The sequence below is a fragment of the Leptinotarsa decemlineata genome, unplaced genomic scaffold, assembly GCF_025532065.1.
Source record: "Leptinotarsa decemlineata unplaced genomic scaffold, Ldec_3_MD MMD2_tig00026299_RagTag_RagTag, whole genome shotgun sequence".
NCBI classification, from domain to species: Eukaryota; Metazoa; Arthropoda; class Insecta; order Coleoptera; family Chrysomelidae; genus Leptinotarsa; species Leptinotarsa decemlineata.
This window is the reverse complement of record NW_027412676.1, coordinates 6,730,162-6,748,508: the sequence shown is the minus strand read 5'-3', so window position 1 is coordinate 6,748,508 and position 18,347 is coordinate 6,730,162. Positions and strand designations below refer to the sequence as shown.

The window sequence follows — 18,347 nt, the reverse complement described above, 5'->3', positions numbered from 1 at the left end:
CCTGAGTGTGTATAGAACAGCACAATGATGAACTATTTGTAATATGACCTCAACATTAACCTCAAATCTAATCACCGACCCAGTTGGTATATTTGATATGAAAGCACTCGATGTGAAAATATCTGAAACCTAAATTGATTTCAAGTGATAGACAGATATAAACATCTTTGAGTTATCTCCAAGAGAGACATTTTCGTTTGTGATTCTTCACCGTTGTGAATAATGTTATTTTAGTGCTGTTCAATTAGTAGTTAACGAAAAACAGATTTCAAAACATATTTCAAAAAATCAGATTTTTGATTGAAGAAGAGTTTTTGACCCCAAAATGACTGTAATACATGTATCGAAATCTTCTGAAGTGGGTAAGTTATTATTTTATGACTTTTTTTCCCCAAAAATACATCATACCCATAAAACCTACGATCCTGAATTTCAAAATTCAATTTTTGTTCAACATTTCACAACCTATTTGAAAAGGGTTCATTAGTGATATATAGTAAAGGTGCATACAGTTAGAACCAGAGAGTATACATCAATTGAGTACATATCAAAAATACGCGACGGACTGTGGCTGCTCATCGTTTTGAAGTTCAACCCAGTACATCTTGAACTTCACTCTTTAAGAACTCTGGAGAACTCCGTTTATGTGAAATTGACTCCCTGAGAACTAAATAAATGTATTCTCCAGCTATTCAAATCCAATGTGAATCGCTACTTTCGTACAGGCACCGCTCTGAGAGTGCCTTAAGGATTTTCCTATAGTGCGTGTGGTTGGTCCTTGAAGAAAAAATTCAGCACTGATATTTCATCAGAAAATTAGACTGAAATTATGACCTCAGAACTTATTGGACTGATGAAAATTCAAAATAAAAAAACTTCCAGAAACTTCATTTCTGGTAGAGACCTAGTATAATTTTTCAGTGTCACTATTTTTCGAGTTGGATCCCTGTTGCCTTCCGTACCAATGGGCTATGGTATCCCTGGGTTCTGTGTTTTCAAACAGAATCCTGTGTTTTCCTTCAGTGAGTGCGTGCTCTGCCACCGCCGACTTGTCCGTTTGAATCTAGTCTACAGTTTCTTTCATCTTTCTTCAGCGTTGTTCCCATGGATCTTTTGGTAGTTCCAATTTATACCTTTTACACAATTGCTCCGTATGCGGTGAATCCCTGCTGGTGATAGTTGGTACCTTTTGTCCTTAATCGACCTGAGGTTCTGCTGTATCTTCCTGGTGGGTTTGAAAACTGTTTTAATGTCGTTCTTCCCCAATAATTTTCCAATTCAGTCTGTAACCCTAATGATATATGGTAGATACGCGCGTACAACCATGTTAACCTTCTCCTCGTTCAGAACCGTATGACTCTTCAGTTTCAACAGAAAAGAGGAAGCGGTGAACCTCAATCGAATATGGAATTCCATTCTAAGAAGTTCTAGGATAGCAAACAGCAGGACGGCAGGTAAAAAAAGGTCAGTGTATGTTACTGACAAGTTATCTTATCAAGGTACCTGACACAACATTAATACGCGTTACGAAACTGTAATAATCAGTAATCGGATATTAACCCAAGATGTATAAACCTCTGAAGTAGGCAGCCACTCACGCCAGTGAAACGTTAGGAAGAAATTCCGACCTTCAGACCCGAAAAATAGAGACACAACAGCAAAAGCCTCAACCATAGTATCATTTCTTCCCTTTTCTCAATTAATGAATGCTACATCCCTTTTAGAGATCATTCACCTAATTCTCATTCTTCTCAGAAACAACTGTTGTCAGTACACCACAATATGCGGAGAGAAATACGAAAGTTGAATATTACCTGAACATATCAGATGAAGATCAACATAATTTTCTTGAGCGAAATAAAAAAATGGAGCTGGAAATTTCTCATTCGAAAGTATATCTCACTTTGAAATATATAAGTTTTTGCTTTCTATCCGATCTCAAGCTGTATTTTTAATGATTCCTTAGTGATTCCTGTCTCAAAAAAAATCATCACCAAATGAGTTTTCCGACTTACGCCTGATGAGCATTCTTTCATGTCTTTCTGAATATAGATGGACATATTTGTGAATACTTAGATACTCATTATATCTCACCACATTGCTAGTCTGTTTATGGTAGTGGCACATAGCGGCTTATAATGTCCTAATGTTACTCGAGTAACTCTATCCTAGTGTCACTCGACTATTCCAAGGTATTTGATTTACTATCATAGTCTGGTCCGGGATATGCCGAACTTCCTGTGCTTCTCTCTCTCAGCCTGTCAACTTATTGAGAGCTATTTGAAACGAACTGAAATATCTACGTCACTATATACATCATCAGGGGTTCTTCAATGCCCTATTTAGGGACCATAATTTTTCATCTTCTGTAATTCACAATTTCCATCGAATGAAGCTATGGATATAAGTTTTTGAATGTTTTTTCACATATGTCTGAATAGCATATTCCCTAGTGCGTTTGAATCCGGTTACAGTGTTTTTTTCATTTCTTTACACAAAATCTTTGAAATTTCATGCCCATTTTAATTTAGATACTAGTTGATGCCTTTTATTTTTCACCAACTGTTAACTTCCAACGTATTTTGTTATGAAATCTGTTCGTTAGAGAGAGTTGTCGATAACTTCCTGATTTCAGTTTGAGTATGTTGTTTTTTTCTGTTGTATTTTGTACAAGCTCAATAATAGTATCTGTGATCGAAAGGTTCATTATCACCTCTCGAATCAATGGGCCTGTTTCATGATTTTGGGTTTATAGTTCACTTGATAGAAATTTCAAATTGAAAAACAGTGCTAGGCCGGTGACGTCACGGGCCTTTTCCCACTTATTGTTCGATTGACCGACCAATAGGAATGTCAAACTGTAAGATTTATAAAGCCTATAATTATTAATTTAATTATGGAAGTGTATATGAACCCGTTAACGTTTCAATTATTGAAAAATTCTCCACATTCAATACAATGTACACAAAAAATCATGTTTGGAAATAAAATCTATATCTAAAATCAGTACACAGAGTCGAAAGATCACAAAATATTCACCCAAACTATGATTTTATGCATTATTTGATAATACACAGTTATGAAAATAAAAAAATATAGCAAACTGGATTAAAGAATCAGTTCAAATTTTTAATTTATTCTACAATCCTCAATCTGTACAACTGCAATTTATTTAAAAAAAAAAAAAACGATTCCTGCATACATAACTCTTTCTAATATTGCAATTAAATTCAAGCCTTATCCCTTATCCCTTGGGTAATCTGTTGAATCTTTCAAAACGAGAGGAATGTTGAAAAAGGTTAAGTATAGACAGAACTGATTGTACTTGAACTGATACAACGAAAGCTTCTGAGGTAATACCATTAATCATATGATGAAATTTAATGAAGTAAAATGAAAAGCATTTGATTTTTTTTCAAAAACATTAATTCATTTTATTTCATACTTTCAGCAACATTATTAACTTCAGATGATACTTTCTGTGAAGAATACTGCTGAAATAAAAAACTGTGTCATCAAATTCAATATTTCTGTTCCCCTTTCATTTATAGTCACTTTTTAAACGATTTCTATAAAATCTTGGAAGAGTAGAAGGATTGTAGTTCTTTCTTTTCAATATCTTCACCCATTTTTTCCATATCATTTCATCCTTTGGGAACCTAAACTCATTATATGAAATAACTCACTAGAAAACAATGCGCATTCTGTTTTCTTATTCCTTTCCGCACAATTAAAATCAGCACAAGAATGAACTATATTAATATTCAAATATATCTCTAAAAGACTTTTAAAACACATACAAACTAAACTCGATGAAATAACGAATTGTTCCTACGCGAGCTGTCAGCTGAGAGAAAGTTGAAACTCTATGTTGCAAAAACAAGCAGAATGGATCTGATATGACATGCATTTTCTATGGCGAATAAACCAATAAATTGTGATAGGGGTACTTCATTTTTCTGAGAAAATGAACGATCAAATAAAATTTTCTGTAATTATTCATTCATTTTTGTTAGGAATGAAGCCAGCAAACAAATAAATATACAAATAATAAGATCGCTCGAATCCACGAATCAAGCATAAAAATGGACAGTAATACTTGCCTTGGTAACTGATATAGTACAAGTTATATCTAAATATGATTCTAAATAGAAGTTAACGAGCTGTATTTTCAAATGGTTTTCGAATGGTCATGAACCCTAGTAAAATAAATCAATTTTGCATTCATGCCACTCACCAAAAATAAGAAAGTCAACGTTACTGGTACCTATCTTAGCCATATTGTCATCCAGTCAGCCAGCGCCCTCTGTAGTGTATGCGACAATGTGCTCTTTCTAATGTCAATGGTTTCCATACATAACTTCGTATTTTTGTTAAAATAATTTCAAAATGAATGTTGAGCCTAGTTTTGTTGAAGCTGACTCCGACAACTTACCAAGAGTCGATTAAAATGATCGATGAATTTTACTTGTAAAATTTGGAATACTTTGGTACCGAAATGAAGAATGGAAAATTGAAACGATAGGTGGTATATTTAGTAGTTTCCTTTTATTTATATGACATCCATACCAGACTTTTTGTCTGGTATGGATGATCTGTTTTTATAACTAGATATAAAACATATTTCAATCATTTTGGTGGTAGTAATGGTAAAATTCAATCCAAAAATAACCTGAAAAAATATTTTTCGGAATGTAAACTGATGACACGGAATATGCAGCAAAATAGGCACCCACCGATACCTAACTTTTACAAAAAAAACAGTTGTATTCATACCGAGTGGACAACAATAACAACAGAAATGGCGTCTGTCAAATTGGATCATCAGATCTATGATTGGATATTATAAACCAATACACTTGGCAACTCCGCTCTAGACACGATCAATTTTATTGGTCAACAGACACGCGGCCAATTTAAATTCTAGCTTTTCGAATTGTTCTTTTTTCTGCAAATATAAAGAGATCTCGGGACCGATTAGGCTTGATAAGTATAATATTCCCTTAACTCGATCAGTCTATAAGCAAACCAGTATCATTTTCCCTAGCGTGAAACAAGCCCATTGTTTTTTGGTTCAGTTCAGTTCATTTCAGTTCGGTTCTATTTTGTTCATACATCCGAAGGACTATACATATTTTGTAATTACCTTTCTGCAAAGTTCACTGAGTTTCATTGCAAATTTTCTCTACAACATGAAATATAGTTGAAGTTGGGTGGATTGTGCTGTTACGAAGCTATTGGGACTGCGAATAGTTATGATTTGAGAAATACCATCAGCAAGGCATTCTGAAAGATAATTTGAAAAATTAAATTTTTATTTGATCATCCTCATTTGGATATCAATAATCTAGATGAGAAGATACACCAAAATACATGATATAAATGTAAAAAAAATAGTTATATTGAAATACTCATTAATTCAAGCCTTGTTTTTATTTTGACATTCATGGAGTGAGCCTTATGCGAATTCTATAGATGGCGTCTTCGTAAGGGGAGATATCATCGCTGTTTTTTACTGGGGTTTGTATTTTGAGTCCAACAATGCATTCCTGATTCGGCCTAGTACCACTGATGACAACTATGGCAGGTAAAAACAACGCTTCATGGTTTCTGATAACGAATGAACTCTTTCCATCTAATCCAAGGGGTGTTTATTTCTTTGGGGGTCACAAATATACAGCAACAACATCGCATGAAGACGAAACTGCAAATTCACTTGACACTATTAATAACAATTTCTATCGTTTTTTCGAGGGAATTTATTAGTTGAAGTTGGGATGTTTCGGCAACGTTACATGGCTGACGGACCGCGAATAGCCGTGATGCTACCTAGATGACAATTATTAACATTGCCTACCTAGTACACGAGAATAATTACTGAAGTAGTCAATGCCCAAAAACAAAAAAACAATTTATATCAAAGTTTTCCAATACATTCACAAAAGTTATTAGATGTGAATTGAAAGGGTTATTTTTTTGTTACCATTCATTTAAAGTAGAACTCCTGTGAATGATATCTGATTGTATTCCATAACGAACATTCTTCCGTATAATTCAGTGTTCACATATTTCATATATTTCGAAAGAATTTTCTTCTTTCGTGTAATTCAATGTTTATATAAAAGTAGCTGTTTCAGGAGGGTTTTATTTCAGTTTGTGTCTGAAAGTTACTTCTTTGCATGATCTACACATCTATGTATAGAGTTCTTATTTTCAAATTGATTACTTTCTTTCCTTCTTTGGAAGATTCCCACATTTTTTTTTATATCGAGATGGAGTAGTAGAAAGCCAAAAACTTTCTTCCCAACAATTATTCACTCCTAAAAATATAACCCCTTCAATTCAAATAAGATTCCTCTTGGCTGGAATTTAATCAAATAGGTGAATGTCATCGATGTCATCGATGACATAAGTAGATCAAAATTATTCCGTGACATTAAAAATCGTAATTCATGAATAAATTGTGTTTATTTTCTATAATGTTATCCAGTATGGTGAAGAGCCTTAAGGCAAAAGTCTTACGTTGAAACATCGATGCCTACCAGTGAGGATTACATTGTTGCATGTAAGTGCAATTTATTACCATTCATTTAAAGTAGAACTCCTGTGAATGACATCTGATTTTATTTCATAACGATTGTTTGGAATACAAACTGAGTAGAGAAAAGTATTTTCTGTATAATTCAGTGTTCATATAAAAGTATTTGTTTAAATGTTTATATGAAAGTAGCTTTTTCAGGATGGTTTTCTTCTAGTTTGTATCTGAAAGTTATTTCCTTGCATGATCTACACATCCATGTATAGAGTTGATTATTTGCAAATTGATTATTCCCTTCCTTTCTTTGGAAGATTCCCACATTGTTTTTGTATCAAGATGGAGTAGTAGGAAGTCAAAAACTTTCTTTCCTAAAAATTATCAGATATATTCGAGGGGGTGATACACTAGCCCATGTAGAACATATTCATATAAACATTCTTATTTTCTAGGGCGTTTTTGATTTTTAAGGGAACTTTTACGATTTTTAGTACAAAAACCCAAAATTGGTCAATTAAATGCTAATAACTTCGAATCTTAACAGAAATGTCCGGTTTTTTAAATTTATTTTAGTAGTCTTATGTGTTCCTAATCGTACTGAAGTAGTTTGAAGCACCATTGTGTCCAAAAAAGTTATGTACAGAGCATTTAAACTTTACAAAAAAAGAAAGAAAATAAAAAATCTGACCTTTGATGCCCATTAAAAAAATAAATGAAATACATACAGGTGTTCAGACACCTTTTAAAACATGCTTAGTTATTGCTCTTTCGTTTGAGGTGTCATTTACCTAGCTAAGTCTTAAACTTTTTTAATTAGGGTACCTGAACCAGTTAAAGGTCGTAAATATGGATATTTGAAAAATTTAAAAAAAAGTAATTTAAATCAAATTCAGCTCAAAAACCTTTAAACGAAAATCCTAAAGCGAAATGCGATATTATTTTTAGACTTACATGGAATAATGAGAAACTTAGCCAAACTTGAAAGAAGAGAAAACTGAACAAAGGCCGGTGCCGGTGGCATTTTACAACAGAGAATTTGACCTGAGGCTAGTCATTAATTGGAATGCATTCTGTTGTTATGATTTAGGCCTTATGCTAGGGCCATAAACTTGCTTTTGAGTTTATCAATTTTTAGGTACCTGAGTTGAGTAATCATCTTGGACCCCTCGCCTGGTCGGTTTGGTTGGCCAAACAAGTTCTCTAGTCACTGCTTTGCCCTTTCGAGTTGCGAGTAGACGTTGGTTTTGTGTTCCCCATTTTTGTAATTCACCGTGTTCACTTGTAGCCTTTCGCTCCTGCAGGTGTTGTTTATTTTGGACTATCGAACTTTTTGTTGTGTGTGCTGCCATGGCTGAGTTTACGAGTCATGAACAAGCCGATATCATTTTTATGTATGGCAGAGCTGATGGTAACGCATTTCTGGCACAACGTTTGTACCAAGAACGTTACCCGAACCGCAGGTAAATTGATTTCTAATCGTAGCGGTAGTTGAATTTTGCCATTTTCACCTTCAAAAGATGTTAAAAATTAGTTATTTTATTTCAGGGTGCCTAACGTCCGTGTGTTTTCCAACACATATCGTAGGCTGCCTGAATCTGGTATTCATCATGCTGAACCTGCAGTAAATCCAGGAAGACATAATGTCTATGTTGAGGAGCAAATTCTCGCAGCCTTCGAAGCGGATCCTACCACCAGCATCAGAGTTGTAGCGAGAGATTCAAACCTTTCGATATGGAAAGTGTGGAGTACGATGCACAACGAAAAGAAATATCCGTTTCACAGCACGGGTGTGCAAGGCTTGGAGGAAACGGATCCGGCGAGACGGATACGGTTCTGCCGTTTTTTGCTAAACGCAGATATTGACGACGCGTGGTTCTCAAAGTCCATCCTCTGGACTGACGAATCGAAGTTCTCCAGGGAAGAAATTACTAATTTCCACAACCTTCATGAATGGGCTGATAAGGACAGCAATCCAAATTGGAAAAAACAGGTAAATACATGATTTTTATTATTATTAGTTTATTACCCATGTTCAACACGTGTTTAATTACCTGAATTACCTGAATTCAGATTTCTTTCCAAAGAAAATTTTCAATAAATGTGTGGGCTGGGGTCATCGGACACACATTGGTTGGCCCACACTTTTTGCCTGACAATTTGAATGGACAAAATCACCTCGAATTCATGATGCCGAAGTGCCAATATAGGACCAGGACAGGCCGATCACATTTCAGCAAGATGGATGCCCAGCATATTGGGCTGTAAGCGTCCGCGAACACCTGAACCCCTTTTTTTGCTGGCAACTGGATCGGGAGAGACTGACCCATCCCCTGGGCTGCCAGATCGCCCGACCTGACTCCGTTGGATTTTTTGTGTGGGATCGGGTGAAAGAACTCGTATACACAACAGAAATCACCACGAGAGAAGAATTACTTCAACGAATAGAGGCAGCGTTTGAAATTATGAAACAGGAAATGCAAATGAAAGTAACCACAACTGAAGTACGAAATCGTTCTAGAAAGTGTATACGCAATGGTGGAGGACATTTTGAACACCAACAATAAATTTTTACAGTACAAAACATTTTTTTCTTTAATTCAACAAAAATCCATATTTACGACCTTTAACTGGTTCAGGTACCCTAATTAAAAAGTTTAAGACTTAGCTAGGTAAATGATACCTCGAACGAAAAAGCAATAATTAAGCATGTTTTTAAAGGTGTCTGAACACCTGTATGTATTTTAATTATTTTTTTAATTGGCATCAAAGGTCAGATTTTTTATTTTCTTTCTTTTTTTGTAAAGTTTAAATGCTCTGTACATAACTTTTTTGGACACAATTGTGCTTCAAACTAATTTAGTACGATTGGGGACACATAAGACTACTAAAATAAATTTAAAAAACCGGACATTTCTGTTAAGATTCGAAGTTATTAGCATTTAATTGACCAATTTTGGGTTTTTGTACTAAAAATCGTAAAAGTTCTCTTAAAAATCAAAAACGCGCTAGAAAATAAAAATGTTTGTATGAATATGTTCTACATGGGCTAGTGTATCACCCCCTTAAAGGTTTGCACCCAGCTACCAAACACCCTGTATATTTGAAGGAAAGGCAAATGAATTTAGTTCGAACTTGGAGTAAACATTTTTCTAAAAAAAATATTTTCGTAAATGAAAATAGCCGAAGCAAAAAAGTGGCACTGATATCAGAAGGTTATTTTGACCTACTTCATTTATTATCTATACACTAGATAAATATGTAAACATATTTTCTTTCGACTTCGAGAATCACATTGTGTTTTTTATTTTCTTGACAATTGATTCAGAGATAATATACTGGGGAATGTAGACATGAAAAGCATTGTTGTTGTTTATTATTTGCACGATCTATTCCCAATGCATATATTATCTTAGCTGATAATGACATTAATTTCTTATCACAGATACAGGATTCATGTTGATATTGTTGGAATGGCAAAGTAAAGTTCTCTACACCAATTCTCCTAGGTTTTCGTGATCGTACTAGTATATTACGCAACAATTGACAATACCCAAGTTAGTAATATTAATTTCAGGTACATTATCTCGAATTTTCACTGACTATTATATTTTTTAGAAATAGAATAGATATTTCCGACTGGAAGGAAGTGTTTGTGAAATTCCAAATTGGAAAAATTGAGTCATATCATTTTAAATTCTAATTCTGAACGTGGTGGTTCATATATTGGGTGAATATTCGTTTTGAGGGCACCCGACGATTTTGAGAAAAATTTTGAGTGTACTTGCGTTTTTTGATGCATAGATTACGAATCCGAAAAAAAACAGCGCCCTCCCTTATTTATAAAGTTACGGCCCTTCAAAGTTCAGAAAAAGGCAAATTTTCAACTTTCTTTTTTTACAAGATAAACTATTTTGAAACACAAGAATTTATTCACTAGGTCACCTTTATACCTTATTCCTCCTTAATTGTAATATTCATTACTACACCAAAGGTTCCAAACAGTACATCATAAGTAATATGCCATTAACCTTAAAAACGTAAAATACAGACGTTTGTTTTAAAGTGATCAACAATGTTTCATGACTTCCATTGTCTGATATTATATAAAATGATTTGAAATCCCTGAAAGAACTGAAAAAGAAGAGATGAAAATTGGAAAAAATAGAAATGAATAGCGGAGAAAACAATTATATTAAGCAAAAACACCAGAAAAGAAAACACCAGAAAAGAAATAATAGAGATATAAAATACAAGAGATTCCAAGCCAAGTTACTTCACGATCGCTATTTTCACCAGTCTTAGCCAACATATATATGGAGTGGTTTGAAACTCTGGCCATTGAAGAAGCCCACAAGAAACCTCGTGTCTGGTTGAGATACGTTGATGACACTTTCATAATATGGAATCATGGGAATACTGAACTAGACACCTTCCTGAAGCACATCAACAGCGTGAGACTTTCCATCACTTTCACAATGGAAAAGGAAGCCCACAACAAATTGCCATTCTTAGATGTATTGTCGAAGAGAACAGACACTAAGTGGGAAACATCTGTGTACAGAAAATCCACTCACACAAGACAGTATCATAAGCACAAATCCAACCACCATCAATCGACTGCTAAAGGAATCATCAAAACTCTATTAGACCGTGCTTTCGGACTTTGTAATACGAAGGAAGGTCTCGAAAAGGAACTAGACATCATCAAAAATGATCTTCAACGAAATGGTTACTCAAAAGCGATGCTGGAACAGACTGGCTAAAAGACAGCAGGAGCCCCGAAAGCAAGAGAAGCCATCCCAACCAGTGCTTGCACTTCCCTATATCAGAGGATTATCGGAAAAGATACGAAGAATTGGATCCAAGTACAACATCAAAACATTCTTCAGATCCGGAGACACTATCCGTAGCAGCCTCACGAAAACCAGGCCACCAAACGCGAACTGCGATTCCAAGAATTGCATTTACCGGATACTCTGTGAGTGCGGAAAATCCTATATCGGTGAAACTAAGAGGCCATTGAATGTTCGCATTGCCGAGTACAAGAAACACACATAGTGAGGAGAAACTAGCAAATCAAGAATAGCAGAGTATGTTTGGACCCATCAACATAACATCGAATGGTCCCAATCTGGGACCATTCGATGTTATGTTGTCGATGGGACAATTCAAAGAAACCGCATATATGTTATCCAACAATGTATTGAGCCAAGCTAGCGTAGAGACAACATATGAAAACCCTTAATCAAACGAGAAATGGTCAACTCCCGCCAAACGGTCATTTCCCACTAAACCAGTGAAGCGGAAAAAGGAAAGCAGAGATAAGTGAAAGTACTCAAATGACCTATAAATAGTCAGCTCACGGAGAATTCAGTACATACATCACCCGAAGACGATTGTGGATACTAACAATCGAAACGTCGTGAAGTAACTTGACTTGGAATCTCTCAATTTTTCAATTTTATTTTCATTTTTTGTTAAATTTTTTCCATTTTTACTTGTATTTTATTTCACTATTATTTCATTTAAAGTTTTTTGCTTAATATAATTGTTTCTTCAGCTTTTCATTTTTATTCTCCTTCTTTCATTTTTAATTCTTCTTTTTTAGTGCTTTCAGGGATTTCAAATATATTTTCAAAATCGCCGTGACATCCTGTATAGATCCTGAAAAATGTGCTCACTGAGTTCCCAAGATATATCATTTCGAGGTTCTATCTTTTCAAACTATTTTATCAAGTAATTTATTAAATTAGGTTACCTTCTTGTTTACGTTTTGCAATATTCTTATTTGAATATACTTGCGTGGAAGAAATCATTATTGAAATCTTCAATACACAACAAGGTAACATTATTCAAAAATTTGAAGCAATTCACCTCAAGTTTGCAACCAGATGCAACCAATTTGTATTCATGCTTCATTATTTGCCCTTGACCCATATTAATATACACGGTATGTTAATTCCATTGGCACAGTCGGAAATAAAATTTGTCAAAACAAAATATATTTCATTGACAAAAAGTACACGTTTTTCATCAATGGCTTCTCAATATGAGATAAGGATATCGAAAATAAAATATATCACATTACAGACTTCAAACACGGATATAAAAATCAATTTATATTCTATTCACATTCTTAGTCGTCATTGATAAGTTAATCGGAAGACTTGAACCATTTTAGGCAAAGGCACCTGACGTGAACCACGTATGAACTTTGTAATATGTTTTTCATTCAGTTCGAATTGAAAATTTGATTCTGCGAAACTTTGACGCTGTATCTAATTTAATGTATCTAATCATCTATGATGTTACAGTGAAAGAGGGGTCAAACAAGAAGAGTTAATAGTTATTTATGTATCAAGGGAATTAGGAGGGCCTTAATTACCGATGGCAAAGTTTGCGTCCCGAGGGCCTCTGGCCCGAGGGACAGCAATTGCCTGAGGTTATTAAGGCTCATTAATTCCCGTGGTACATAGATAATTTTATTTCTGACCGATTTCAATAAAATTTTGTTCATTTTTGAAACGGAAAAATGTACCAATTCATTACCTTCCCGGTATATTTGAATCAGGTACCGTTGATTATAGTAGAGTTTTCTTGTTGCTAGGTTGTTGCTATGTTACTTGTTTATAAACAGAACTTTGTTATCAAGCTGTGTTTGCGGTGAAAACGTGTTTTCTACCCCAAATATAATGGAGGATATTTTGAAAAAAGCTGAACAAGCAAGAGAATCATTAATTCCATCGAAAAGTGAAGCCGTATACCAAAAAGAATACAAGATATATCTGGACTGGCTGACACGGAAAAATGTTATGCCAAAAGATGTCACTGAAACTGTATTTCTGGCATATTTTCAAGAACTGGTAAGGAATTTTCTATGTTTTTCGGTAGATTTGGTAGTAATTGTGTTTATTCGTTTCAGTCAGAAACGTATAGTTCGAATTCTTTATGGACTAAATGGTCAATGCTAAAATCGATGGTGACTATACATGAGAAACGAGATATCACCAAGTTCAATGAACTACAGGCTTTTTTGAAACGGAAGAGTAAGAGTTATAAGCCGAAAAAGTCTGCTGTTTTATCTCCTAAAGATGTTATAAGATTCCTAAAGGATGCTCCTAATGATATTCATTTATTGCATAAGGAAATTTTTTTCTTATTTTCCTTTTTGCCTTCGTCGCACTTCTGCTACTGCTCTAGCCAATGCAGGAGCAACTATGACTAACTTAAAAAGACACGGAGGTTGGAAAAGTTCCACGGTGGCGGAGGGGTATTTGGAGGATAGCATCGAATTGAGAAATAAAACGGCGCGTATGTTATCTACTTTGTCATCAGAAGAGGCAGGTAACTCGACTGTAGTGAACAGAAGCTCCAGCCATACAAAAGAAGAAATTGTTTCCAGTGGCGGAAGTAATTTTCAGGGAACATTTCAAAATTGTACATTTATTATTTGTAATGACGTGAATAAATAAAATATGGTTCAGTTTTCATTTCTATTTATTTTTACTTGTGAAAGGTAGAGGGAATTATAAAATCTATAATGTCCCAAGGTTATGACCCTCTTTATTGATAGCGTAACTATGACGATATAAGCTTATAATATCCCGGTCAGAAATAAATGTTTTTATTTCTGACCGGGATATTATAAGCTTATATCGTCATAGTTACGCTATCAATAAAGAGGGTCATAACTCCCTTGGGACATTATAGATTTTATAATTCCCTCTACCTTTCACAAGTAAAAATAAATAGAAATGAAAACTGAACCATATTTTATTTATTCACGTCATTACAAATAATAAATGTACAATTTTGAAAAGTTCATTGAACTTGGTGATATCTCGTTTCTCATGTATAGTCACCATCGATTTTAGCATTGACCATTTAGTCCATAAAGAATTCGGACTATACGTTTCTGACTGAAACGAATGAACACAATTACTACCAAATCTACCGAAAAACATAGAAAATTCCTTACCAGTTCTTGAAAATATGCCAGAAATACAGTTTCAGTGACATCTTTTGGCATAACATTTTTCCGTGTCAGCCAGTCCAGATATATCTTGTATTCTTTTTGGTATACGGCTTCACTTTTCGATGGAATTAATGATTCTCTTGCTTGTTCAGCTTTTTTCAAAATATCCTCCATTATATTTGGGGTAGAAAACACGTTTTCACCGCAAACACAGCTTGATAACAAAGTTCTGTTTATAAACAAGTAACATAGCAACAACCTAGCAACAAGAAAACTCTACTATAATCAACGGTACCTGATTCAAATATACCGGGAAGGTAATGAATTGGTACATTTTTCCGTTTCAAAAATGAACAAAATTTTATTGAAATCGGTCAGAAATAAAATTATCTATGTACCACGGGAATTAATGAGCCTTAATAACCTCAGGCAATTGCTGTCCCTCGGGCCAGAGGCCCTCGGAACGCAAACTTTGCCATCGGTAATTAAGGCCCTCCTAATTCCCTTGATACATAAATAACTATTAATTTTATCCAACGTTAAGTTATAACCATGGGTGTTTAACTATTCGGGCTTTGCATTTGTTATCCCTGTAAATACATGAGGATTCGAGGACTTTATGATTATCCCTTGGTTTAGATTAGTTCTCTTCTACTTCGAATTTTGAGGGATACGTTTCCATTTCATCCTCTAAGATAATAAGGCTATGGAATTTCACTTGCTTTCGGGAATTCAAAAATTTGTACAACTGTCATTGAAAGTGACATTTTTAATCGTTCAATTTATTTATTTCATCACGTTATGTACAGAATACATTTATGAAAAGTCCAATGGTATTATACAGTTTTTAGTAAAATACAAAATAATAGATGAGTGTCAGCTAAGTAGATGTGTGCGTAAGAAGATATTGTATATATAAAATATGTAAAGATAAAAAGGTAATATATAGATAAAATGCATGAAATTAAAAGCAAAAATAGTAGCAATGTATTGTATGGAATGTCTAGTAGAAACTACATGAAGTTTATCTGGAAGAATATCGAATGCTCGTCGGAAAGTGAAGATAAATAATTTTAATTTATTTTTGGTAAGAAAACTACATACTTATCAATTAGAAATTGCCTACGCTAAGGACTCTTCTACCGAATAAAAATTGAAATTTTCTAAAAATTGTCTAATCTTCCTTTTAAAAGGGGTGAGATTGAGATTTCTCCATTCACGTGGTAGCTTATTGAATAATTGTGAAAATCGTTATTTCTGTCAATATCACTTTTTCTTGTATGTATTTTGAGGATACTTTGATAGATATAGATAGAAGAAAGACATAGAATCTTGAGCTTCTTGAAGTCAAGTATTAAAAGATGAGCTTCACAAAGTAGCGTGTTAAATATATTTTCAATACTAGTGTTAAAAGTATTTTTATCACGATTTTTTTTGACTAAAGGGCATGAAACAAAACATAATTATTCAATTTACAAGAAAGGCGTAACATATCAGATATTTTATTTTTACAAAAAATAATAACAAACAAAATAAATTGTCCATCGTTATTATCAATCATTTACTTAAATGTTCCAAATAGAATAATCAGAGCACATGAATTATTTAATTTACCTTTCAAGAGAACAAACTGTTCGCAGAACTCTCCTCTATGTCGATGCGTTAAATGGGGTAATTCTCTTGCAAACTACTTCGATATTTTTAATACTTCTTTGCTTACTGCCAAAAAAATATTGAAAGATTATTTTCATAAATTATAATTAACACATTTCGTCAATAACTATTAATCAGTTTTTATTGTTATTGTATTTGATTTTAATTCATCCTTTACTTTAGACACTGTGTACATGTGTAGTATAGATATTACTTTAATTTAATATTAATTTAATTATGTGGATACTGTAGTGGATTTTTTTCTGTTTGAATCCCGAATATATAAATAAATAAATAAATAAATAAATAAAATAAATGAACAATAGATATAGATACAATTTAATTCTGTTCAAATGTATTATATACATTAATTACAATATTATTTTTATTATTTATGAACAATTATTACATTAATTCCAATATTATTATTATTTATGAACATTAATATAAAAAGTACAATCAGAACAACTGCCGATATATATACTTTGCGATATTGAAGAGCCTTGTAATATATTTGAACAATCTGAATTGACAATTTCATGGGCATTAACATGTAATTCTTGAAGTGAAGAAGATGATGCTACAACGCTGTTGGAATTATTCTTTCAGCAATAGCTTTTTTATAAGGAATATATTGATTGATGTAACTCTCAGCTACTGCTGTAGACTTCCATCCTCCGTGCTTCTTAATATCCGTTATATTTGCTCCTGATTCTGCTAGCAAAGAAGCAGAAGACCTTCTGAAACAGTGACCTGTATATTCTATTGGTTCCGGGAGGTTCAGAAACTCAGCAATGGTAGAGGGCATTTTTCCAAACGTATTTATAATAAGTGGGTTGGCAGTGCATTTATAATTTGAGTATTTCAGAAAAAAAACGTTGATTATTCATAACAAAAGGGTGTAATGCAACGTATTCATTAAATAAGTCAATGTTTCTCCCAACAATGCAAAAAGAACGACCTATTTTCGTTTTTGTATTTGGAATTTGAACTATTAATGATTCATCCATTGATTTAATGTCTTCTATTAATAAATGGCACAGCTCTTCACACCGGCAAGCTTCATGTATTCCGAAAATAGTAGCAATTTTCATAATGAAATATTTTCCATCGTCAGGAACACACAATTCCTCACTATTGTTCTTCATTATGCAAGACATGAAACACCAGCAAGAACTTTAAATGTGACTTTGAATAAAACGCGTGAGTTGTAAACAATACTGTTTGTTGGTAACCAGATGATTTGGCGTCACCTGACACGGCCACTTCACAGCAACTGCGACAACATGAAAACAGTTAACTGACAAGAGATGTCAAAATGTGTTTTATAGAAATATTAAATTTATATTATTTTAATATGAAAACAGGGCAGTTGTATAAAAAATTTTGTATGATATTTGTGTTGAAAGTAATTTTTATTTTGTTATTGAAATTGCTCAACTCGCTATGCTCAATTCGTCATGCTCAATTCGCCAACTTTTTCACTCACAAAATAAAACCTTACCTCTAACACTCATATCATACATAGCTGATATTATCGGCTAGATTGAGCCTTCATTTCCACGTTTCTTTTGAAAGTAGGTATTCTTCAAACATTTCAGTTAATTAGGAAATCTCTCTGATTCACGGATGAATCAAAGTTTTCAAGACGTTTTGTTTATTTCATTTTGTAGTGGCATCAGGTGGTTGGAGTTTTTGTTGAGATAGTAATCGGTTTTACATACATCCTCTCTGGATATTTTCCATCATCACGTCTATTCACAAATACCTACATATTCTTGCCAGCTGATTGTTCTTTGTTGTTTCCCGTTCAATTGTTTGTTACGTTTCTGGACTGAAGGTGTCCATATGAATAGAATAGAATATTTATTTCGCACAAGGGACAAATTATAAAATTTGTATAGAACAAGTCAGAAGGAATCGTGTACATTTTCATCTCATTACATCGGGAAGAGATTTGTTAAACACATTAAAAGGATTACGAACAACATATAACATATTGCTAGAGACAATTATCTCTTGAAAGTGCCCTCATCCACATCTTCCAAACCATATGGTTCAGCTGCAATAAGCATTTGTTTTAGTTTGTGTTTAAATACATTGTGCACTTTAATGTATTTTATGTTTTCAGGAAGTAACTTGTAAAGTTTTAGACATTTATAAAAACAGCCTTTTTCTAGGAGT

At 33.7% G+C, this 18,347-nt stretch overlaps 2 protein-coding genes across 2 annotated transcripts in view; both read left to right on the top strand.

Moving 5' to 3' along the window:
• Positions 1-205: 205 nt before the first annotated feature.
• LOC111510310 (putative inorganic phosphate cotransporter) overlaps positions 206-18,347 on the top strand; it is a 103,693-nt gene continuing 85,551 nt past the window's right edge. Inside the window, exon 1 of the mRNA XM_074180772.1 lies at positions 206-362. Within this exon, the coding sequence (XP_074036873.1) occupies positions 326-362 (37 nt within the window). The 5' untranslated portion in view covers positions 206-325. The remainder of the gene's footprint in view (positions 363-18,347) is intronic.
• LOC141484983 (uncharacterized) lies at positions 12,783-14,021 on the top strand. The gene is made up of 2 exons (XM_074180770.1): positions 12,783-13,398; positions 13,458-14,021. The coding sequence occupies exons 1-2, from the start codon at positions 13,228-13,230 to the stop codon at positions 13,758-13,760; spliced, it is 474 nt and encodes a 157-aa protein (XP_074036871.1). The 5' UTR covers positions 12,783-13,227; the 3' UTR covers positions 13,761-14,021.